This window comes from Vombatus ursinus, unplaced genomic scaffold (assembly GCF_900497805.2).
Source record: "Vombatus ursinus unplaced genomic scaffold, bare-nosed wombat genome assembly UNPS02014942.1, whole genome shotgun sequence".
Lineage (NCBI taxonomy): Eukaryota > Metazoa > Chordata > Mammalia > Diprotodontia > Vombatidae > Vombatus > Vombatus ursinus.
This window is the reverse complement of record NW_020954720.1, coordinates 11,470,146-11,495,423: the sequence shown is the minus strand read 5'-3', so window position 1 is coordinate 11,495,423 and position 25,278 is coordinate 11,470,146. Positions and strand designations below refer to the sequence as shown.

The window sequence follows — 25,278 nt, the reverse complement described above, 5'->3', positions numbered from 1 at the left end:
CCCCTTTCAAATGATTCTCTTCTTATTCTAGCTGCATTTTGTTTATGAAAATTCTTTTAAAAAATTTTATGCAATTGATTTTTATTCTTTTATGAACTTAATTTCTGTCAAAATACACTTGTATGTGCATGTATAAAATTAATACTACACTAAAGTTCTACTCCAAGGCCTCCTCATGCCATGGAGGTAGCCTTGATTTGTGAAAGGCTATGGCAGTAGAAACAAAGATTTAGAAGGCCTGGTGAACTGAAAAGGTCTGGTGACAGATTTCATTTTTTTCCCCGCAAGAAGCAGTGCAAATAGAAAGAGGCTCATCACTAGCAATTAATATGGCTATCTCAACTTGTGAAAGTAGCATGATGCCTGGCATATGGCTGGTACTTAACAAATGGTTGTTGACTTATTCACTTTAGCTAACAAAGCACAAGGGGTTCTAATCACAATTAAATTGTGAAATGTCTAAAAGTCATATGTAATGGAAATATGAATTGCCATATGAGCCATTGATACTTTATAGAGTCCATTTTATAAACTGAGTCCACCCTGTCACTTTGATGTAGTTTTAATTTTCCAAGGAAACATACTAGCTGACTTACTAACTCCCCATTCTTTGTCCTTCCTTAATTACATGTCCAAAAAAAAATGGTGTTCTATTCTCTTTTATCGGCATAAGGCCATCATCGTTGAGATGGCCACAGTCAGAATGTTGAGTAAACTTTCACTTACTTTGCATCTAATGATAGTCCCCCACTACTCAAACTGGACAAGGTCAGAACATTGGTGGGACCTTCATTTATCCTGCACCAGGATACAGGTCCCACAATATGATCATAGGATTTAGATTGAAAAGATATCTTAGAAACCATTTACTTCAAACTTGTCATTTCATAGAGAGGTATTAATATGCTAAACATAAATGTCTGCCATAAACATGGAATATTACAACAGGTAATATACTATGCTAATGATAATTATTGAGGAAATTAAGTCAATACTTTTTTAAAATGAAGAATAATATTGATTAGAATAAAACAGAAGTTACTCATTACAGTTATCAAGATATGAGTAATTCCATTTTTTCCCCTTCTCCCTACCACAGGTGACTGATATGATGATGCTGGGTGGGGGAGAAGGAAGATGAATCTTAAAGCTCTAATGACATATATGTGGAATAATATAGTTAAAAAAAAGTATAGGGGTAGCTAGGTGATGCAGTGAATAGAGTAGTGTCCCTGGAGTCAGGAAGACCTGAGTTCAAATCCAGCCTCAGACATATAACACTCACTAGCTGTGTGACTCTGGGCAAGTCATTTAACCCCAATTGCCTCACCACAAAAAAAAAAGTATATTTTTTTTCACAAAAGTTAATGGAATGTATTGAAACCTACATCATCCTATTTCCCTGTCTATTTCTCTTGCCTGCTACATACCCTAATAACCCTTTAAATGGCTGACTCTCCATGGAGGCTTTCCTGATCACTTCAAGTATGAATGACCTTGCATGATTTAGACTTCACATGGCATTTTGTTTGTGTGTCTTTTATGTACTTGCAATATAGTTTATGCATTTATATCTAACTACATCCTTCTTAATCTGATAACAGCAGTGACTGAGTCTAATTTCATTTTTGTCTCTCCCATCCTTAGTACAATGTTCTAAATAGAATAAGAATTTTTAAAATACTCTTTCAATGAATGAATGAACAAATAATGGCACATTAAATAGATAGATGGAAGAATGGATGGATGGAGAGGATACTAGATTTTCAGGAAGAGAGACATGGCCTCTATAAATATGGCCTCAAAAATGTATCTGTTGTATGACAATAAGCAAATTATTTAACATCCTGGACCCCCGTTTCCTCATCTAAAAAAAAAAGAAGTTTGATGCAATGGCCTACCTCCATGGTATTTGAAATATTTGAATGCAAAAAATTGGTAAAAGATAATGCATGGTTAATTAACCTACACTCTTGTATTTTATCAATAAAAAGCTAAATTCAAAATATATTCCCAAATATAATGTCTATCTTTAAAATCTAAATTTATAGGTGATTAAAACTATTTCATGTATAAGGTATAGCTTAGAGGTAAATAACTAAATGTCCCATTTAATGTGTTTCATGTTTGTCTTAATACATTCTCCTGTTAATATAACTCATGTATCTAATGATTTCATTACCAAATGATATTCTTTCTCTAGCTTGGTTATAAATGTTCACAATCCATAACTATAAGTTAAGACTACTGTGAACATTTTTTAAAAAGCTAGGATGTTTTTTAATCTCCTTATTTCTTTGCATTTTCCTAATTCTTGCTCACCTTTTGTCATAAAATCATTTTACCCTATTTATAATATTCAATAAGTATATGGTCTCAGTTTTATTACAATTGCTTATCACTAGGAAATGAAATATTCTCCAGGACCATAAAAGATTTTAGTGCTTTGTGAGATTACAGATAACAAAACATAGCTCATTAACTGCAAGTTTAGTGAATTGTGGAGAGGAAGGTCAAAAAGTCTTTATATCCACTGCTTTTGTTTTTGGCCTTATTTCAATACCTCAGTTAGAAATAGAAAGAAATTGTGTGTGTCTGTGTGTGTATATGTGTATGTGTGTGTGTGTATCCAAAATCAACACCAGTGCTTATAAAAGAGGAGTAAGAAAGAATAACCAAATAAAATGTAGTATAAAAATCATTACTATAGCTGGGGAATTGGCAATCCATTTTATATTTGTATAAACTGCAACTACAAAAGAGATTTTTCAAGAGAATACGTAGTCATATAATATACTAATAGCCACATTCTGAACCAATAAATTGGATTAAATGATCTTCCAAGGTTTTATACCACTGATACCTTTGTGATGCCTGAAAAATTGAGGAAGGCCTCAAGGATGTTGGGTGGACCAATTGTAATGAACTTATGGCAGTGTCCACATGTGATTCTGAAAAAATGGGCAAGCATGAATCCATTGCAAATTTGATCACTTGGAGAGAACTTGCAAATTGTTTAAATCAAATGTCCCTTTGAGTACTAGAATACAGCATAGTTTGAGCTCAAGGGAAAAAAAGGAAAAAAAATATTCTTTTTAGAAAGTCTACTCATGTGAGACAAAATGTTCATGCCTTATAAACTCAGCTTTATTTACAGGTGTTACCTTAACAAATGATGAATTGAGACATTGAAGAATCCACTATTCTCATCAGTTATTACTGCTATGCATGACTGTACCTAAACTTGTCTTGACATAGATAGACTGCTACCACTCTTTAAAGAGATTAATATAATGAACATCATGCCTTATAGATAGTAGGCACTCAGTATTATAATTCCAAACAAGAATAAATGGATTGAGATGAGATAATTTCAAAACAGGAAGATCACTGGATATGAGTAGAAATTTCAATGACACTAAATTCATTTCTTTCAAACTTTCCCATTCAACTTAAGCCTTCTGTCAAATTGCTTTGAATGCTAAATATATGCCAGACCTACCCTCATCACAAAGAAATGGATACATACTTATGAAAATTTCAGTCATTAAAAATATGAAAAAAACTTTGGCTGACATTCTAAACAGAGTTACAACCCCTTCTATCCAGTTTTCCCAATAAATAAAATTGATATTTGAAAGTAAATATATCCTATCTATACATCTTATGATTGATGATCTTATAAGTACTACTAATGCATTTCTGATTCTACATTTAGTCATACTTAGGTTTTTAGCAATAGCAATTACATGAAGAATCCTCACTGAAAATTGCAAAATTCTATATGGAACTACTGATAGACTGTTTTTTGTTTCTTTATCCATTTACCTTAATAACAGATGTCTCAACTCTTGATGGTGGGCTCTGAACTTGTGCTGCTGCTGCCATATTAGCAATGGTGCTGAGGTGGTTCATCTGGCTCATTGCCATGGTGACAGATGCTGGAGGTAGGCTGACAGGAATTAGAGGGTGGGGCATCATCATAAAAGGAAGTTCCAGTCCTACAAGAAAAAAATATATATCATATCATATGTGCCTCTATGTTTTGAAGGGAAAAAAAAACCCTAATGATCAAACTTTTATTTAAATTGTTGGTACCATAAATCATTGAAAAATGAAGTCTTCAGAAATTCTACTGTAACAAAAAGATTCAGAGAAAAAATTTCTCCTCTATATATGTAACTCCCACTGAGGAAAACAGGAGATATTCACACACAGAGGAAAAATAGGCCACTATGACTGATTAAACTGTTGTCTGTTCTATTGCATCATGAATAGTTTTCTAAAATATCTAATGCCAAGTGTGATGGTATATTTATTATGCTTGTGACTCTGTTAAAATCTTATTTAAAATATCAATTACTCATTCTTAATCCATACTAACCACATTTAATTATATATATTGAGTAATTCTACTGCTTCTCAGTGCCTATGTTGACTACACAATAATGACATACAATTTTATTTTTTGAAAACTATCAATGTTAGTGCTAAAAGATGCCATCGTACCATTTGGCAGAAGGTGGTTCTGCTGAAGAGGGTTGAGAGGATGACTAACTGGAAGGTTATGCTGTCCAGGCAAGCTGGGGTGGTTAACAGAGGCCTGAGATCCTTGGGTGGGGGGAGACTGAAGTTTTTCCTTATCCCAAGAACCATCACTGCTGCCTGTGGGGAATGAATATAAATTATTTGGATACAGGAAGATTCCAAATTTGCAATGACTAAGTTTGTAAGTAAGGCCACAAATTTAACCCATTTGGAGAATGGAAAAAATTATTTGGTTTCTTAGGGGTAATGAACTAAAACAAGGGAGATAAACTTCTCTTTTTTTCCAGTTTCCCTGTCCAAAGAAACATTCCAACTTTCCAGAAAGGCAACTGCAATAATATACAAGTTGAAGGGTAATATTCTTCAGATTTGGGAATAATTTTAAAAGTTGAAAAGTTCTGGTAAAAATGCCAATCATACTTCTTTTAATTATTCATATTTAACATCTTCCCACTTGGCAAATACAGGTTTCATTTTCTACCTATATTGGAACATCTTGATGTTTAAAATTTAAATGAAAAATAGATGAACAAGCATTTAATATATACCAATTTCACATACACTATATGTTTGCTATTTTGCTACTCTAAACTGTTACAAACTAAGTCGATTAAAAAAAACTATCTGAGAAACCTAATCACTAACTGGTCAAATGTTTTAATAGCAAATGGGATATATTATATATTCAATGAAATTCAATTATACTATAGAATTAGAAGGTGCAGAAACTTTTACTCCTAAGGTACCATTGAAATGCATGATAAACCACCAACCTTAAAGTGTTTAACCTAATTTCAAGAATTAATTTTAAGATAGATTTATTAATTTCCTCAAATATTAGGAATTGCAGAAAAGACTGGAAATATTAGTTACTTTGATAATGTAGTAATAAGTGATTATAGCAATGGAATAATATTGATATCTTTGAATATAATTTATCTTTGACATAAAAAGGAATATAAAATTTAGGTCATGACATCATAAGGATTTTCAAAAGTGCATTTGAGGGGCATGTACAAGTACATATGATGATGTTTGGGGTTTAGTCATATCTGTCTTAAATGCAGTACTGCATATCATCTAACTGAAAAATGCTTAAATGTCTTTTAATTTTTGCAATTGATATAAATTAAACCTTTTATCAGAACTTGATTTCATAACTTGAGCTACTTACAAGACTTACTCCTCTAAAGCACACAGGAAAATGCTTTTCAACTAATAAGTGTTCTATTTCCTTTTGAAACCATATTTTCTTATGAGGCACAGAACAGTAAAGTTGGTGAAATTCCAATTTCAATCCTTTAACTCTATTAAATATCTCCTTGTAAAATCTGTACAACATAGTTTTTTAATGAAGAATGCTTAGTTATTGCCATGAATTTTTTCCATCTACTTCATGAAGACAGTTAAAGCTCAATATAAATTCAAACTCATTAGCTCAATACTGTCTGAATCCTAGTGTAAATTGTTCAGAAGTAGGTAATGAAAACTCAATTCAAATTTCTCTAGCAATCAAACAAAGCAATTTTATTAAACAATGAAAGGAATCAATTAAAACATCTTTATTATTTTACAAGAAGCCATGACAGCTTTTGTGAAAAGTTTATAGCTTAATACTAAGATGATTCACTTGAAAGATATTTCCACAGCTTGATTCTGCCCTGTGATTTGAAAGTACATTATTCTATATTCACAAATTTCCACACTATATTCCAGTATTAACAGCATAAATTTTAAAGACTTACTTTAGGTTTCTTAATTTGGCAGTGGTTGTTGAGGTTTTTTTTTTTAATTGAACAAAGCCATTGTGTGATATGAGGGACATTTGGTCACAAAGTTATACTATTTACAAATCATAAAAAGTAGTCTCAGGAAGGTGGAGATTGAATGGGGTAGGAAGGGGGAGACTGAATAGGTTAAATTATCCTACACAAAAGAGGCATGAAAAAGCTATTATAATAGAGAGGTAGACTGGGGGAGATGGGTAAACTTTAAACCTTAGTCTCAAAATTGTTTCAAAGAGGGAATAACATACAAACTCAGTTGGATATAGAAATCTATCTTATGCTATAAGAAAGTAAAAAGAGATGAGAATGATAGATAGGGTACAGGGACTGATAAAAGGGAGGATATACTGGGGAAGGCAATGATCAAAAGGAAAATGCTTGTGAGGAAAGAAAGGGTTGCAGTGTAGGGAGGGATAAACAAGAGAAAAATAGCATGGAGGGAAATACACAGTTAGGTATCATAACTATAAATGTGAATGGGATGAACTCACCCATAAAATGCAAGTGGATAGCAGAATGGATTAAAAACCAGAATCCTACAATATGTTGTTTACAAGAAACAGATATACAGAAAGTAAAAGTAAAAGGCTGGAACAGAATCTATTATGCTTCACCTGAAGCAAAAAAAAGCAGGGGTAGCAATCACAATCTCAGATAAAGCAAAAGCAAAAATAGATCTAATTAAAAGATATAAAGAAGGAAACTGTATCTTGCTGAAAGGTACCATAGACAATGAAGTAATATCAATACTAAACTTATATGCACCAAATGGTATAATACCTAAATTTTTAAAGAAGTTGAGTGAGTTACAGGAGGAAATAGATAATAGGACTATACTAATGAGGGACCTCAACTATTCCCTCTCAGAAATAGATAAATCTAGCCAAAAAATAAACAGGAAAGAAGATAGTGAGGTGAATAGAATTCTGAAGTCAGATATGATAGATCTCTAGAGAAAATTAAAGGGAATAGAAAGGAGTATACCTTTTTCTCAGCAATATATAGCACCTATACAAAAATTGACCATTTATTACGACATGAAAACCTCACAACCAAATATAAAAAGGCGGAAATAGTTCATGCATCCTTTTTAGATCACAATGCGATAAAATTACATTAAATAATAGACAATGGGAAGAGATATTAAAATTAATTGGAAATTAAATAATCTAATCCTAAAAAAAGTGGGTCAAAGAACAAATCATAGAAACAATCTATAATTTTATTAAAGAAAATAACAGTGAGATAGCATACTAAAGTTTATGGAATGCAGTGAAAAAAGTACTTAGGGGAAATTTTATATTTCTAATTGTTTACATTAATAAAATAGAGAAAAAGCAGATTAATGAATTGGGCATTCAACAAAAAAAAACTAGAAAAAGAACAGATTAAAAATCCCCAATAAAAACCAAATTGGAAATCCTGAAAATCAAAGGAAAAATAAAGAAAATTCAAAGTAAAAAAAAAAAACATTGAACTCATAAATAAAACTAGAAGCTGGTTTATGAAAAAAATAGATAAACCACTGGTTAATTTGATTTTATAAAGGAAATTGTTAGGAGCTATTTTGCCCAATCATATGTCAGTTAGTTTGACAATCCAAACTAAATAGATGAATATCTACAAAAATATAAATTAACAGAAAAAGAAATAAAATGCTTAAATAACTCAATCTTAGAAAAAGAAATTGAACATGCCAACAATGAACTTCCTAAGAAAAAATCTCTAGGACCGAATGGATTCACAAGCAAATTTTGCCAAAGATTTACCTAAATCTACCAAACAATTAATCCAATACTATGTAAACTATTTGAAAAACTAGGCAAAGTAGGAGTCCTACCAAATTCCTTTTATGACACAAATATGATGCTGATACTCAAACCAGGAAAAGCCAAAACAAAGAAAGAAAATTATAGATCAATTTCCTCAATGAATATTGATGCAAAAAATTAAATAAAAAAACTAACAAAGAGATTAAAGCAATATTTCACAAGGGTCATACACTATGACCACGTGAGATTTATGCCAGAAATGCAGGGCTGGTTCAATATTAGTAAAACTGTAAGCATACTTGACTATATCAATAAGAAAAGCAGCAGAAATCATATGATTATCTCAAGAGATGAAGAAAAAGCCTTTGAAAAACACAGAACCCATTTCTATTAAAAAAAAACAACTCTAGAAAGCATAGGAATAAATGAAGCTTACCTTAAAATGATAAGTAATATTTATCTAAAACCATCAGCAAGTATTATCTGTAATGGGGAGAAGCTAGAAGCCTTCCCCATACAATCAAGGGTGAAGCAAGGATGCCCATTATCACCTCTATTATCTAATATTGTACTAGAAATGCTAGCTATAGCAATAAGAGGGGAAAAAAAGAAATTAAAGGAATTAGAACAGGCTATGAGGAAATAAAACTACCACTCTTTGCAGATAATATGATGTCATACTTAGAGAATCAAATGAAAAAATGCTTGAAATTACTAACTTTAGCAAAGTTGAGGGACACAAAATGAACCCATATGCATAATTAGCATTTCTGTATATTACCAAAAAAGTCCAGCAGCAAGAAAAAGAAAGAGAAATTCCATTTAAAATAACTGTAGACAATATAAAATACTTGGGACTCTTATCTGCCAAGAAAAACCCAGTAATTATATGAACACAACTACAAAACACTTTTCACACAAACAAAGTCAGATCTAAACAATTGGAAAATATTAATCACTTATGGGTAGGTTGAACCAATATAATAATAATGACAATTCTACTTAGATTAATCTATTTATTTTGTGAAATGCCAATCAAACTATCAAAAATTATTTTATAGAGGTAGAAAAATAATAAAATTAATCTGGAAGAACAAAACTTTAGGTATATGAAGGGAATCAATAAAAAATGCAAAAGTTGATCTAGCTGTATCAGATCTCAAACTGTATTATAAAGTGGTAATTATCAAAAACAATCTGGTACTTGTTAAGAAATAATTGTAAATCTACTAAAATGGAACAGATTAGGTACAAATTACATTGTGGTAAATGACCATAGTAATCTAGTATATAATAGACCCAAAGATTCAACTTTTTGGAACAAAACTCAATTATTTGGCAAAATCTGGTGGGAAAACTGAAGCCAGTATGGCAGAAACTAGTTATAGACCAACATCTCACACTATATACCAAGATAAGGTCAAAATGGGTACATGAATTATACATAAAGGGTGACACCATAAGCAAATTAAGGGAGCATAGAATAGCTTATTTGTCAGATTTATGGATAAGGGAATAACTGAGGACCAAAGAAGCTAGAGAGAACATTACAAAATGTAAAATAGATCATTTTGATTATATAAAATTTAAAAAGTTTTTGCAGAAACAAAACTAATGCAATCAAAATTGTAAGGAAAACAGAAAACTGGGTGGGGGGAAGGACTTTTGTAACAGTATGTCTACTAAAGGTCTCATTTCTCAAATATATAGAGAATTGAATCAAATATGTAAGAATACAAGTCATTCCCCAATTGATAAATGGTAAAAATATATGAACAGGCAGTTTTCAGACAAAGAAATCAAGCTATCTATAGTCATATGAAAAAATGTTCCTAAATCATAATTGATCAGAGAAATGCAACTTAAAACATGCCTGAAACTACCTCACACCTAACAGAGTGGCTAATATGACAAAAAAGAAAACTATCAGATGTTGGAAGGGATGTGGGAAAACTGGGGCACTAATGCACTACTGGTGGAGTTGTGAATTGATCTAAACATTCTGGAAAGCAATTTGGAACTATGGCCAAAGGGCTATAAAACTGTGTATACCTTTTGATGCAGTAATACCACTCCTAGGTCTATATCCCAAAGGTCATCCAAAAAAGGGAAAATGACTTATTTGTATGAAAATATTTATAGCAGCTCCTTTTGTAGTGGCAAAGAATTGGAAATCAAAGGGATGTCCATCAATTAGGGAACTACTAAATAAGTTGTGGCATATGATTGTAATAGAATATTATTGGGCTATAAGAAATGACAAGCAGGATGATTTTAGAAAAACCTGGAAAGACTTACATGAAGTGATTCATAGGGAAGTGAACAGAACCAGGAGAATGTTGTACACAGCAACAACAGTATTGTTCTATGAAGAACTGTGAATGAGTTGGCTATTCTCAGCAGTACGATGATCCAAGATAATCTCAAAGGCCTAACGATGAAGCACACTATCTGCCTCCAGAGAAAGACTTGATATTGATTGAATATGAACTGGAACATGCTATTTTTCACTTTCTTTCATTTTTTCCTTTTATTTGGGTCATCTTGTACAAAATGACTAATATGGAAATGTTTTACATAATTGCATGTATATAACATATCTAATTGCTTACTATCTCAGGAAGGAGGGAGGGCAAGGAGGGAGTGAGGGATAGAATTTAAAACTCAAAACCTTAAATAAAAATATTTATTTTTTTAAAGTAATATCTATTAAATGCCTGTGAAAAATTTCTAAAGTACTTGCAATCCAGCCATGGTGCACATTTGGCAAATCTATAACATTTTTTAAAAATCTGATACAATTGAAATTTCAACGTACACATCTCAATTTATTGTGCACTATTTATGAATGTGAGATACAAACATAGGGTGATATTATGGATTAAGTAGACATTGAAACCCAAACTGGCTTGGAGTCATCCTTGACCACTCATCCTCTCTCCTCTCACATATAAATTAGTTGGACATCTTATTGATCTTATCTCTGTAACATCTATCACATCTCTTCCTTTCCCTCCACTCACATGGCCACCATCCTAGTTCAAATATCCATCATCTTATACCTGGATAACTGTAAAATCCACCTAATTGGCCTTCCTGCCTCAAGTATTTCTCCTCTCCAATCCATATTTCCAAAGCTGCTAAAGTAATATTCCTAAAACACAGATCTGACTATGTCACTCATAAAACCCCAGTAACTCTTTTACTATCTCAAGCATCAAATGCAAACTTTTCAGTCATTTTTAGCCCTTCACAATTTATTTTCAATCTGTTTTTCCAGCCATAAATACATTATACCTCTTACTGTTCTCTACAATCCCAACTGGTCTTCCAGTGGATTCTTACACATTGTACTATGTCCCCCATCTCCCATATTCCAACTATGTTTTCACACAGTCTATACCTGGTATGCATTCTCTCCTCATATTTGCATCTTAGAATACCTATAGTATTCTGCAAAGCTCATTTAAGTATAGCCTTCTCAAGGAGGCCTTTCATAATAACCTCAACTTGGGGGGCGTAGCCAAGATGGCAGAGTAAAAGCAGTGACTTGCTTGAGCTCTCCCCCAAACCTGTAAAAAATGGCTTTAAGCAAATTGTAAAGCAGCAGAACCCACAAAAAGACAGAGTGAAACAAATTTCCAGCCCAAGACAAACTGGATGGTTGATCAGAAAGGTATATCGCTCCCAACTGGGAAAGGAATGTAGTTTGGCATGGGCGGACAGGCCTCAGTAAACCTGGAGCAGGCCTCAGAGGACTGAATCATAGGCAGCTATGGTGGTTTCCAGACTTCTCAACCCATGAATGCCAAGGACAACTTAGAAGGTCAGTAGGAAAAGTCTGTGTCTGCAGTGAGAGAGAAGCACAGGGTGGTCACAGTCCTAGTCCCTGAGCATGGCCACAGGGAGGTGGCTGCCTCCTGAGCTTCTGGCCCACAGACTGAGGGGGAATCAAGGGGCTGATCAGAGGGGTTTGCAGGGATGTCTTTGTTGGTGCAGGATTCTCTAGCTTTGCCTGTGCTTGGATCTGGGTCACAGTTCTGGGTGGTAGTTCTGGGGCAAGGAGGAATGCTAGCATTGTGGAGTTTGTAGTAGTGGTGGAGAGGAAATCCTCCTCACAGATCCAAGACAGAAAAGAGTGCTTGTGGTCACTCATAGACCAGAGCACAGGCCAGGAAAGGAGTAAACATTTCACCCTTTATCATACCACCTTGGAAGAATTGAAAATTTATAGGTATCTCTGTATGTATCTCCAAAAACAGCTGCACAAAACCCCTGAAACTTGGGACAGCACATTCTCCACACTGGAAGCAGACCCCTACCTTAACAAAGAGTTTATAACTCAAGTAACTGGCTGGGATCATAAGCAAGCAGCTCAAAAGAGTCAGACCATAGAATCTTACTTTGGTGACAAAGAAGATCAAAACATACAACCAGAAGAAGACAACAAAGTCAAAGATCCTACATCCAAAGCCTCCAAGAAAAATATGAATCAATCCCAGGCCTTGGAAGAGCTCAAAAAGGATTTTGAGAAGCAAGTAAGAGAAGCAGAGGAAAAAATGAGAGCGATGCAAGAAAATCATGAAAAACAAGTCAACAGCTTGTTAAAGGAGACCCCAAAAATACTGAAGAAAATACACCTTAAAAAATAGTCTAACCCAAATGGCAAAAGAGGTCCAAAAAGTCAATGAGGAGAAGAATTCCTTAAAAAGCAAACTTGGCCAAATGGAAAAGGAAGTCCAAAAGCTTACTGAAGAAAATACTTCCTTGAAAATTAGAATGGAGCAATTGGAAACTAGTGACTTTATGAGAAGTCAAGACACTGTAAAACAAATCCAAAAGGATGAAAAATTAGAAAACAATGTGAAATATCTCATTGGAAAAATAACTGATGTGGAAAATAGATCCAGGAGAGAGAACTTAAAAATTATCAGACTATCTGAAAGCCATGATCAAAAAAAGAACCTAGACATCATCTTTCAAGAAATTATCAAGGAAAATTGCCCTGATATTTTAGAACCAGAGGGTAAAATAGAAATTAAAAGAATCTACCAATCACCTCCTGAAAGAGATTGCCCAAAGGAAAGCTCCTAGGAATATTGTAGCCAAATTCCAGAGTTACCAGGTCAAGGAGAACATATTGCAAGCAGCCAGAAAGAAACAATTCAAGTATTGTGGAAACACAATCAGGATAACATAAGATTTAGCAACTTCTACATTAAGGGATCACAGGGCTTAGAATATAATATTCTGGAAGGCAAAGGAGATAGGATTACAACCAAGAATCACCTACCCAGCAAAACTGAGCATAATCCTTCAGGGGAAAAAATGGACATTCAGTGAAATAGAGGATCAAGCATTCTTGATGAAAAGACTAGAACTGAATAGAAAATCTGACTTTCAGATACAAGACTCAAGAGAAACATAAAGAGGTAAACAGGAAAGAAAAATCATAAGAGACTTACTAAGGTTGAACTGCTTACATTCTGCATGGAAAGATGATATTTGTAACTCATGAGTCCTTTGTATTAGAGTAGTTGGAGAGAAAATTATATATATAATATATGTAGACAGACAGATAGATAGATGGATAGATAGATAGATAGAGGGCACAGGGTGAGTTGAAGATGAAGGGGTGATATCTGGAGAATAAAATTAAGGGGTGAGAGAGGATTATACTGGGAGAAGGAGAAAGGGAGAGATGGAATGGGGTAAATTATCTCACATAAAACAGACAAGAAAAGGCTTTTACAGTGGAGGGGAAGTGGGGGAAGGTGAGAGGGAATAAGTGAATCTTATTCTCATTGTATTTGGCTTAAGGAGAGAATAATATACACACTCAATTGGATATAGAAATCTATCTTACCCTACAGGAAAATAGGCAGGGAAGAGGACAAGAGAGCAGGAGAATGATAGAGGGGAGGGCAGATTGGGGGAGGGGGTAATCAGAAGCAAACACTTCTAAGGAGGGACAGGGTCAAAAGAGAAAATAGAATAAATGGGAGGCAGGATAGGATTAAAGGAAATATAGTCGGTTTTTCACAACCTGACTACTATGGAAGTGTTTTGCATGACTACACATGTGTAACCTGTATCGAGTTGCTTGTCTTCTCAATGAGGGTGGGTGGGGAGGGAGGAAGGGAGAAAATTTGGAACCCAGAGTTTTAAAAACAAAAGTTAAAAACAATTGTTTTCACATGCAACTGGGAAATAAGATATACAGGAAATAGGGTTTAGAAATCTATCCTGCCCTACAGGAAAACTGAAGTGGAAGGGGAGAAGAGAAGGGGGAGAGAGAAAGAAGGGGGGGCAGATTAGGAGAAAGGGTTTTCAGAATGCATGCCATTTTGGGATGGGGAGAGGGACAAGAAAGGGAGAAAATTTAGAACTCAAAATCTTGTGGAAGTGAATGTTGAAAACTAAAAATAAATTAATTAATTTAAAAATAAATTAAAAAAACATAATAACCTCAACTTCTAGTGCCTCTCCCATTCTTTAAAAATAATTTGTATTTATTTTGGATGTTTTCTGTATATACTTATGTAAGTGCATGTTGTCATTCCAGATAGAGCGTAAGTTCCTTAAAGGCCATAAGGACTATTTCATTTTGGTCATCATTTTCCCAGCCCCTAGCAATTGCTGATTGTATAGCTTAATTGATACTTGTTTCAAATTACATTTCATTTAGAAGTATCCCTTCTGGAACCTTCAGTCAGTTCATAACACCTTGAATTTTCTGAAATTTTCTCTTTTATCATTTCTTTACATTTAACAACATCCAACAATACATTTTTATACCAACTGTCATCTGTATCCATGTTTGTGTTCAACACATCTTTTGTCCGTTTCAGAAAAGAGTGAGGTCTCTGTGATGCCCACTCTTCCTACCCCTTTATCCATATTTGTATATTCCTCTCTCAAACCCCATATTTGAGAAATATCAAGTTCTACACCTTTCTTTCTACATAAACATATTCCTCTTTTTGCTCTCCTTTCTATTTCCCTTGCTAAAACTCTCAGAACACAATCAATTGGTCCCCAGATGTCTACCTTTTAAAAAATCAACTTTTTCATCCTTTGAAGACATTAAGGTTCTATTATCATAATGTTAGCACAACATCATCATACATTTCCTTCTGACTGCTCAAATAAATTTACTTTCCAAGTTTTATTTTGGACTTTTTTTTTTGCATGTCGAAGTTCCCACTTAGCTCTGATATTTTCATCAGAAATCATTTGAAGTCCCCTCTATTCCAGTAAAAGTGCATTTCCCCCTATATGGGTATAATTAGTTTTTTCAGTTTTTGAGAATGTTATTCTTTGCAAGCTTACATTTTTTGTTTTTACCTTTTAGAAGATTATATTCCAAGATATTCTCTATTCTTTAGCAGGAGCCATCAGGTCTTAGTTGATCCAAATCATATTTCCTTGGTACTTGAGACTAATTCTTTCTAGATATTTGCAAGTATTTTTCATTTTGACATAGGAGCACTGGATTTTCATTATGACATTCCTGGGACTTTTCCTTTCAGGCTTCAATTAAATTTTAGAAAAAAATTGTTGTATCTGGATACAAAATATCAGACCTCCATAATGTATTATTATGTTTTTTTTGCTAAAAACTATTAGGAGCTAATGCCTACAGCAGGAAAGTACAATGAGTACCTTCATTAATTAGAATCCTGCTTACCCTTTGCCAACTCTAATAATTAGTTGTTTGAATTAATCTCTTTTTAAATTAGAATCATAAGTGCTTGTGAGAAAATCATAAACTGACTATCCTATGTATATTAAAATTTCACACTCTTCTATTTCAGTATCCAGTCGATACTTCTTTTTCACAGAATCTATAAATTTAGCACTAGAAGAAAATTTAGAGGTCATGTAGTCCAAATGTCTAATTGTACAAAAGAACTAAGAAAAAAAAGTAAAAAAAATCCAGAGAAGAAAAGTGGTTTGTCCATGATCACACCATAAGTAGTATAGCTAGTATTTGAACTCAAGCTCTGACTGCAATTTTAATGAAGAATAAAAATATTCATAACATATGAAAATGAAACTATTCTCTTTGGGAACCTTACCAGACACACAGATCCTTTAGCACTTAACCTTCAAAGAAGGGATGATAAGTGGTGGGTTATTTCTCAGGATCAAGTTATCTTTATCTCTCTTGATAGGTAAGTTCCCAATTTACCAAACCACTAGATAAGCCTTCAGTGGGTAAGTTTTCTAGCATGCTCTAGGAGAAGCAGTAGATTTTCAGGGCAAGCAGTGGTAGAATGGCAGAATTTCAATGAATTGATGCTAACAGTGACTAGTATTTTGTGAATGAAGTTAGCAACTGGCTACCATAGCTACCCATTTTTAAAAATCAAAAGCTTCTAGTATTTTCCTCACCCACAAGAAAAATGTTGAACTGATTTATAGATCAGTTAAAAATTACATGATGTAGTATTGTATATATTTGCTCTTTAGTTAGAACTGAGCAAGGTCATAGACTTTTTTCTCTCTCCTCAGCTCCACTCCTAGAATCACCAAATGTCTATTGGGCATCTCAAACTGAATGTATCTTAGGCATTTCAAACTCAACAATTTCAAAACTACTCATTTTTTTTCTTTTTTAACTATTTTTAAGTCAATGAAAACGTGTCAAACTTCATTCTAAGTCTATCACTTCTCTGTCAGGAGATAGCTAGCATGTTTTATCATCAATCCTTTAGAATCATGACTGGTAATTGCATTAATCAAAAGAACTCAAATTCCCTACCCCACTCCCAATATCTTCCATCTTCTTAATTTTTCTATTGCAGTTAAGGAGTTCACCATCTTCCTAATCCCTCAGATTTTCAATCTTCCTGTCATCATTGACTCCTCTTTTGCTCAAATATCTATCCATTCAGTTATCAAATAATGTCATCTTTTTTTCTCTACATATTTCACACACATTCCTGTCTCTTTACTCACACAGTCACCTCTCTAATACAGTACTAGAACTCCTCTGGCTTCAAACATTATGATATGCCTTCTATTTTTTTTTCCTGACTCAAATCTTTCCCCACATTCTCAATTGAGTGGCAAGAGTGTTTTTCTGAAAGTTTGAAAGCTCCCTACTCAATAAAAACCTGTGGCTCCCCATTTCCCATAAAATCAAATTTAAAGCCTTTTGCTTAGCATTAAAAATCTTCAAAACTTGACTCATTCCTATCTTTCCAGTCTTATGAAGTTCTGCTATACGCTATAAGCCAGCTATAGTCACCCAAATATTGTTCCTCACACATTCCATTTCTCATTTCTGTGCTCTCACATTCATTGTTCCTCATGCCTGAAAAGTTTTACCTTCCTATGACTGAATCTTAGAATCCTTGGCTTCTTTTAAGACTCAGATCAAGCATTATGTCCTATAGGAGAAGTTTGTCAGTCCCCAGCTGCTAATTATATGTATACACACACACACACACACACACACATTATGTGTGTGTGTGTGTGTGTGTGTGCGCGTATTTTTTCTCTCTCCATTAAAATTTAAGCTCCTTGAAGGCAGGGATACATCCCCCCCTTTTTATTCCCCAGTGTTTTGCATAGAGCCTGACACTTAGTGTGTGATTAACAAATATTTGTTGATTGAATTATTGATTTCTCCCATTACTAAGGATATGAATTGCTATTAAGACATTAAGCAATGTTATTTAAACATCTGGAATGATGTAATTCAAACATCAACAACTTTTTTTTTAATGAAAATGACCCCTATCTATAATTACACTTGCATTTAAAATATCTTCTAATTCATTATTACTCTAAAGACACACATTAGAAACAGCAATATGGTTTTACTGATGATATGTTTATAGAATGGAGATTAAATAGTAGGAAGTCAATAGTAATACCTGAACTTTCAGGTACAGTTTTTGTAATTTGAAAAAAATCTACAGGTATGGAAACTGGTTAAGATTATTTAAGCTTCTATTTTATATTATTAAAATTCTGTATAGATTCTAGCTATTGTTGCTATTTAGTCCTAAGACTGGAGATGTCTAGTGCCAGCTTATACAACAGAAACACGTGGTGATGTGACTATCCCTTATAACTAAGTGCCATGTAACCATTTGCTCTGATTTTCACCAAGGCTGACTTTAACAAAGGAGGCAAAGACCAAAGGACTTACTTTGTCCCACTAGTACTTAAAGAGTGACACTGATAGAGTAAGACAGGGAATCTGACATCATCTGTCAAGATTACTTGATATGAAAATGACTGTGATAGCTGGTATTTACTCCATAAGATTGTATGATACTTTTAAAGCATGTCACCTCCTTTACCCCTGCCCCCATCAAAACAAGGGAAACAGTAAGGCTACTGAGGAAACGCCACAAAGAACTTCATTTTTATTTCTTAATTAAAGTCATTTTTACAAACAAGCAAGTCACTTTTCCTCTACTTTAACAAGAACATAGAATTTTCCTTTTTTAAAAATCTTAACCCTGATCTAACAAATAAAAAGTGCAAGATTATTTTTAAATATACTTTTTATATGAACAAGAGAACTAAGTTTCCTAGAACTATTCACCACTTTTTTTCTCCCTAAAAATGCAAACATTCCTACTGTCAGCCAATATTATTTTAGAAGACATGGTTTTTTCCATTTCTACCAGTGTGTGATCTGCCTTTAAAAACAAGACAAAAAAAAAAAAACAACAGATTTCCTTGGGTGCTTTGGTTCAACTTCATAAACTGTTTTCTTTCAAATAGAGGGAGAAACCAGATTTTAGGGGTACATTAATTAGGGGTTCAATTAAAACTGTTCCAGTTTAAGCACAACATTTCAGAAAAGAAACCACCAGAAGTGCCTCACTGGATTTTAAAGCATCTTCCTAATTGATACTGCATAGGAATGACCACAAAGAGGTTCCTTTCCAGACTCTCAGATTTTAGAGTTTCCTGTTCTTGCACAACTTGATCTGGAATGACTGGGAGAAAGCAGTGATGTCTTTCTTTGTTAACTCCTCTTACACAGCTTCTCCTTACTCTAGTAAGTAGATTGTGCCAGTGGCGAAAGTATCACTGGGGAGGAATTAGGGATTCTGGAAGTTCCATTTGGTTCTGTCACTAAGGAGCTATGTGACCTAGGGGAAAGTTCACTTCAATCTCTTTGGGTATAAGTTTTCTCATCTAACTGAGAATAAAGGTTTTTGTTTATTTGTTTGTTTGTTTTGTAAAGATCCTGTAAGATAGTAGTGAGAAAATAAAAATATGTCTTCACTATTGTAGAGTGATTCTCAACTTAATAAGAATAAAGCACTCATCTAAAAGTAATTGAAGCTCAAGACAAGTAATAACTTAGTACAAGAGTACTAGATGGATTACATAGGTTCTAGTTCCTATGTCTTATCAAAATGAAATTGAAAGAACATCCAGGTGTTTCTGTAGTAGCAATTTTTAAAAAATCACAAAGAACACTGGGACAAGAACACTGATACAGGAAAAATGTTATTTCATTTTTTTCACAGAGCTGAAGGAAAAAATATATACACAGATTCTACAAATAATTGTTTGTGAAATTGTAAGGCATATTTTTAGACAGATGAACTTAGAAAAGAAAGTCTGGATTCCTGTAATAGATCATGTTATTTCTAGAACAAATAAATCGAAAGTAACATCATTTCATTTTTCTTTTGATAGGGTTATGCTCTTTATGAGACACATACTACAATGTTTTATCATTAAGTGAATGGCCTTGGATTTCTCATCCTGATAGGTTCTACCAAGATGAAAAGGATTTCAGAAATGTCCAAATTTGGATTATATGTCTGTCATCTGAGAGCTAGCCTCAAATTCAGAGAAGTTCATCACCAGGTGGTTGACCACCAGGTGATTATTTTGTTATTGTTTAAACTAATTAATGAAGAATAAGTCATGGAGAAAAATTTTTTTTGATCTGAAGCTCTCTGAGGAGGACTCACTAATGAAACTGCAAATCCTTGAGGCTTTGAATTAAGGTTCACACTATTGAATAAGGTTTTTCAGTGTGGCATTTGGCAAAAATCTCTCATAATATCCTTGTGGACAGCATGAAAACATGTGACCTGGATAACAGTAAACTTATGTAGAGCTATGTAACTAATTGGGTTCCAAAGTTACATAATGACTGTAGTTGTGAAATGAATGATTAATGGGTTAATATGAACTTTGAGGGAGATAGAGTCACATATTTGTTCCTGTCCTTTTAGTTTAGTTTTTTTTTTTAATCACTGGCTTAGATATAGACACTGGAGGGAGCTTGGAGGAGTAGCAGACAGGTAAAATTTTAAGAATTAAGACTGTATAATGTGTCAGTATACTAGCATGATGGTCTTAAATCAACAGGGTCATATCTAATGTGAAAAAACATCAAGTTTTCCCTTTAGGTTCAAAAATTCATTGAATGTACACTGTGAAAGAGAATTGAATTGGGAAAAATGCATGCGAGAAAAGACACAAACTTAATATGAACTACCAGAGTGACATTGCTAGAAAACTAATATAGTCTTTCATTGAGACAATGGGGTTAAGTGACTTGCCCAGGGTCATACAGCTAAAAAGTGTCAAGTATCTGAGGTTAGATTTGAACTCAGCTCCTCCTGACTCTAGGGCCAGAGCTCTATCCACTGCACTACCTCACTGCCCTGAAAACTAAGATAGCCTTCAGCTGCATTAATAAAAAAATGTGTCTGTATCAAGAAATGTAAGAGCCCCATTATATTCAGCATTGGCAAGACACATCTAGAGTTATATGTTCATACTTTAAGATTATTTTGACAACAATGTGGAAGAGGGCTAGTAGATAAGATAGAGTAGAAACTGCAGATAGAAGCTCATTGAAATAGTCTAGGTGGAAAATAAACAAGGATACAAACTAGGATGGCAGCAATGAAAATAGTATAGACAAGAATTGACAATTGACAAACTGACAATGGTCTAGATATGGAGAATGAAGAATAGTGAAGAGTCAAAAATAGTTTCAATGTTTGGAGCCTAAGATATGGGGATTAACTTTGCCAAGAACTTACAAATCAAATAAAATTTTGGTCCAATAAATTCAAGTCAATATAGTGCAGCACATAACAAGTAGCAGATATGCTTTTCCACTCATGGTCTCATTCCCTTACTTAAATATTACACTTGAAATCTGTCATAAGTCTCTTTGTCCTATGAAAAAATTAGGTTTTCTCTTTTAAAAGTAAATCTTCATCTGAAACTGAAATTTAGAAATTACTTATTTTGGTGTACATGATCCTAAAAATTGAATTCTCAAGATGGAATAAAACTAAATAAACTAAACAATGCAGATATAAAATCAAAAGTTAATATACCATATTTTTGCCTATTTACTTTAGATTGTATATTTTGTGTATTTCAGATTTCATATTGTACAGAGAGCTGGCTTTGGTGTCAGGAAGATCTGGCTCTAACATGTACTGGCTGCTGCAACCCAGGGCAAATTGCTCAAACTTCCAGTGACTCAGGAGATTCTTTAAGACTATAAATTACAAAGTAGATATTTCCCTGCATTGGTAGAGGGGATTTTCTCATTAGAAGTACTATAGCAATGACATCACACAACTTGTCCCTTCCATACCCCTAACAAATGTGCAGGGCATCCCAGGAAATATACTAAGTAAAGCACCAATGAGAAAAAAAATTAATTGCTCATGCACAATCACAATAACAGGTCAGAGTCATGCTTTTAGTAAATTATAATCATGTGCGTGTATGCATGTGTGTCTGTGTGTGTGTGTGTATCTGAAACACCACTAGCTTTAGATTCAGAACATCTGACCTAATGGCTAGTTGATCATAGGCAGATCATTTAACCTATCTTAACCTATTTCCTCATCTACAGAACAGGCATAAAAGCATACTAATTACCTCTCTAGGTTTTATGTGGAAAGTAGTTTGTAAATGTTGCAGTGCAATATAAATGTATTATTATTATTGTTATTATTCATTATAATTGTAACACTGAAATCCCATGGAGGCAAAATTTGGCATTTGGCACAATATATTTTGGTTCTCATCTGTGCTTTGTAAATAGGCTGAACCACCTTTTACTACCTAAACAGGGATGGTAAGGACCTGTTTCTGAAAATGTCAGAGCTATGTCCCACCTCACAAACTCTATATCCTTAAGCTCTGTCACTCCCCCAGCCATCTACTCTATGTGTTGATTTCAAAAAAGCTAATACTAGTTAACTAGTCTCCAGCATGCCAAGATGGCACCTCAGTTTAAGCTTCCCACTGAGGAAAGAATAGTTTTGTCTCTAGGACAAGAGTAATGAGCAAGAAGAGCGCAGAGCTATGCACGTAATGATCCCTTCAAAGGCAAAATTAAAACTTATTCATTTAATACCTATGGTGTGTTGTTATCATTTTGAACTTTAATGGAAAAAAAAAGCTTTTATCCCAAAGCACTTTGAGTACCACTAAACCTTGAATAGTGTCTTGCACACAGTAGGTGCTTTAAAAATGTGTACTGTGGTGAATTGAATAGAAAGTTCCTGTGCTGAGTGTTTTGCTTGGAGTTGAACAAAGTTAATTAACAGTCTCTGTTCCTTGGGAGTCTTTTGTTTAAGGCAGAAATCACTAACATGGTCAGACATAAAGGAAATAGAGACAACTAAACAAGGGCTGAAAGACTACCATTTGTCTAACAGGTAATACTATAATTAATCATGATATAAAGTAATTGCAGAGTCCCTTTAAAAATGCCATAGAGGGATCTGGCTTTAAATCTAAAGTGACCACATTACGCAGGCATGAATGAACTCAGCCTTTTTTAAAGAACACTGAAATGCTATTATATTTGAGTGGTGGATTAGTTTCACACTGCAGGCTTATTGAAAGCTACTGTTTGTATAAAACCAAACCATTTCTTTCTCTAGCTCCCAGTCATCTTTAGTAAGCATAACTATTTCTAAGAATTCTAATATGGCTTTCAAGTGTTGTTGCTGTTGTTGTTGTTGTGTATGTATGTGTTTTTTCAGGGTTATAGCAACCTCTCTTATTTTGATTTTTGGGAAAATGAAAATGCACTGAAAGTTCAATGGGGACATGAATATGATGGAGATTGATAGTGAAGATTCTGGATAAAACTATTAGGAGGAGAAAGCTCTAAAGTTTTTATGCATATGTAATAATTAGTTCTTCAGAAGATGGAATTTTCATGGTAAATGGAGAGGATGTTCATACCAAAGACAGGAAGGGCACAATTCAGGGGAGATGCAGAGATTATAAAGTCCATTTCCTACCATGATGCTTCAAGTTATTTCAAAACATCTGTTTGTCCTTTCTAGTAATGGATTTACTTTGATACTTTGAAGAATCTCTGATTCCACTGAGATGGATGTTTCTTCCACCAATAGAAATTGCAACACCTCCTCACTTTCTGGGTCCTTGCTATTCTCATCTTTAGAATAGTTTTTACCACTCCCTGAAGAATGGTCCCAGCTCTCCATCTTGAAGCTTCAGACAAATTTTAGAATCCACACCTTGGGAGTACCCTACAGTCCCTTAAGGCCTCTCTCTCAGATTAGATGACTCTTCCCAAAAAATCTATTTTTGGAGAACCCCTCCGGCCAGCCACTCTCATTCCCCTGCAATCTACTCCAGATTTTCTCTATGATCCCCCAAGCCAAGTACCTTTGACTCTTCCTCTCCCTCTCCTTTTCAGCTCCTTTTTATGTGTTTTATTTTCCCTTGAGAAGGTAAATTCCTTCCAGGAAGTAACTACCTACCTTCCTCCCTCCCTTCCTCCCTCCCCTCCCTCCCTTTCTCCCTCTCTCCCCCCCCCCCTCCCCCTTCCCTCTCTCTCTCTCTCTCTCTCTCTCTCTCTCTCTCTCTCTCTCTCTCCCTCTCTCTCTCTCTCCTTGTATTTGTATTTCCCAGAATTTAGCACAATGCCTGGCACATTATTTATTAAGCAAATAAATTTTTGTGGCTGATGGTTTGGAAAAACATTTTTCCCTCAAAACCTTTTTAGGCAAAAACTAAGTTCATTTAAACTTCCTAATAGAGAGAATGGGTATGGGGATTCTTATAAACCTCTCATGCCATTTTAATTTTGGAGAATTTATTTTTTTTGTTCCTAATCTATATTTATTGTGCTAGTTTCTAAGGAATATCCAGTGATCAGATACAACATAGCCCCTGCTCTCCTGAAATAAGGAGAAAGCACATACTTTTCTAAAAGTTTATTTTAATTTATTTACATGTTAATACATAATACCTTGATTTGTATAGTACTTTCACAGTCTACAAAATTATTTCATTTCCATGAGCTCATTGGACCCACACAAAAATAACTGTGAAATTTGGCACTCTGTCTTTCAACCCTTTAATCAGAAGCGAGAGGAGGCTGAGAGAGGCCATGTCAATCAAGGCTTGAGCTAACAGCATGGTGGTATGATTAGAGGTGATGAGCTTAACCTGACAGACATCTTGTTCCATGGAGTTGAAACTAGGCAGAGCGGCAGATGTAAAGGTAGGTAGCTACTTCCTGGAAGGAGTTTACCTTCTAAAGGGGAAAGACAACACATAAAATGAAGCTTCTGAACAAGCCCAGCCACATGCTACAACAGAGAGCAATGCCTAGAGATAGCAGTAAGGAGTAATGGGGCACATTCTATCAGAGGATGCTGATAAATAGATGCCAGGATACAGTTGAAAGCAGAGGTAAAAATCATCATCAGGAAAATAAAGTGGGAGAAGAACCAGAATAGCTGGAGTTCTAAATTATTGAGACTTACCCAGACCTTCAAGAGGAACAACTTTTGGAGGCATTTGTTTTATAAAGTCTGTTTTCTCTTTTTTGTACTTTAGATACAATTTATATTCTTTTTAAATGTTGTGAATTGAATATTTTGAAGTGAAATTGGTATCAAGTCCTAGGTGATGTGAAGTAGGATCTTCTCCCCCCACAAATATTTGGGATTTGCAGTTTAGAAGACATATGAAAAATTCTCCAAAATGTATGCCTGGGCTTTTTTTTTTCCTGAGTCTAACCAAGGGGATCATAATCCCCCTCTCCAGATTTCTACATTGCTATCTATTATGACTTCTTTAATAATATGTTATTTGACAAATATTTGCCTTTTACTTTCACAGACAAAAGTAAAGCATAGTCTCTCCCACTATTG

At 34.2% G+C, this 25,278-nt stretch overlaps 1 protein-coding gene across 3 annotated transcripts in view; it reads right to left on the bottom strand.

Moving 5' to 3' along the window:
• DACH1 (dachshund family transcription factor 1) overlaps positions 1-25,278 on the bottom strand; it is a 488,469-nt gene that overhangs the window by 147,260 nt on the left and 315,931 nt on the right. For 2 of the 3 annotated variants that reach the window (XM_027844596.1, XM_027844597.1), the window contains exons 4-5: positions 4,510-4,665; positions 3,829-4,001 (exon numbers count right to left, since the gene is read on the bottom strand). In XM_027844596.1, coding sequence (XP_027700397.1) covers positions 3,829-4,001; positions 4,510-4,665 — 329 coding nt within the window. The remainder of the gene's footprint in view (positions 1-3,828; positions 4,002-4,509; positions 4,666-25,278) is intronic. The other variant, XM_027844598.1, reaches the window with a different exon arrangement.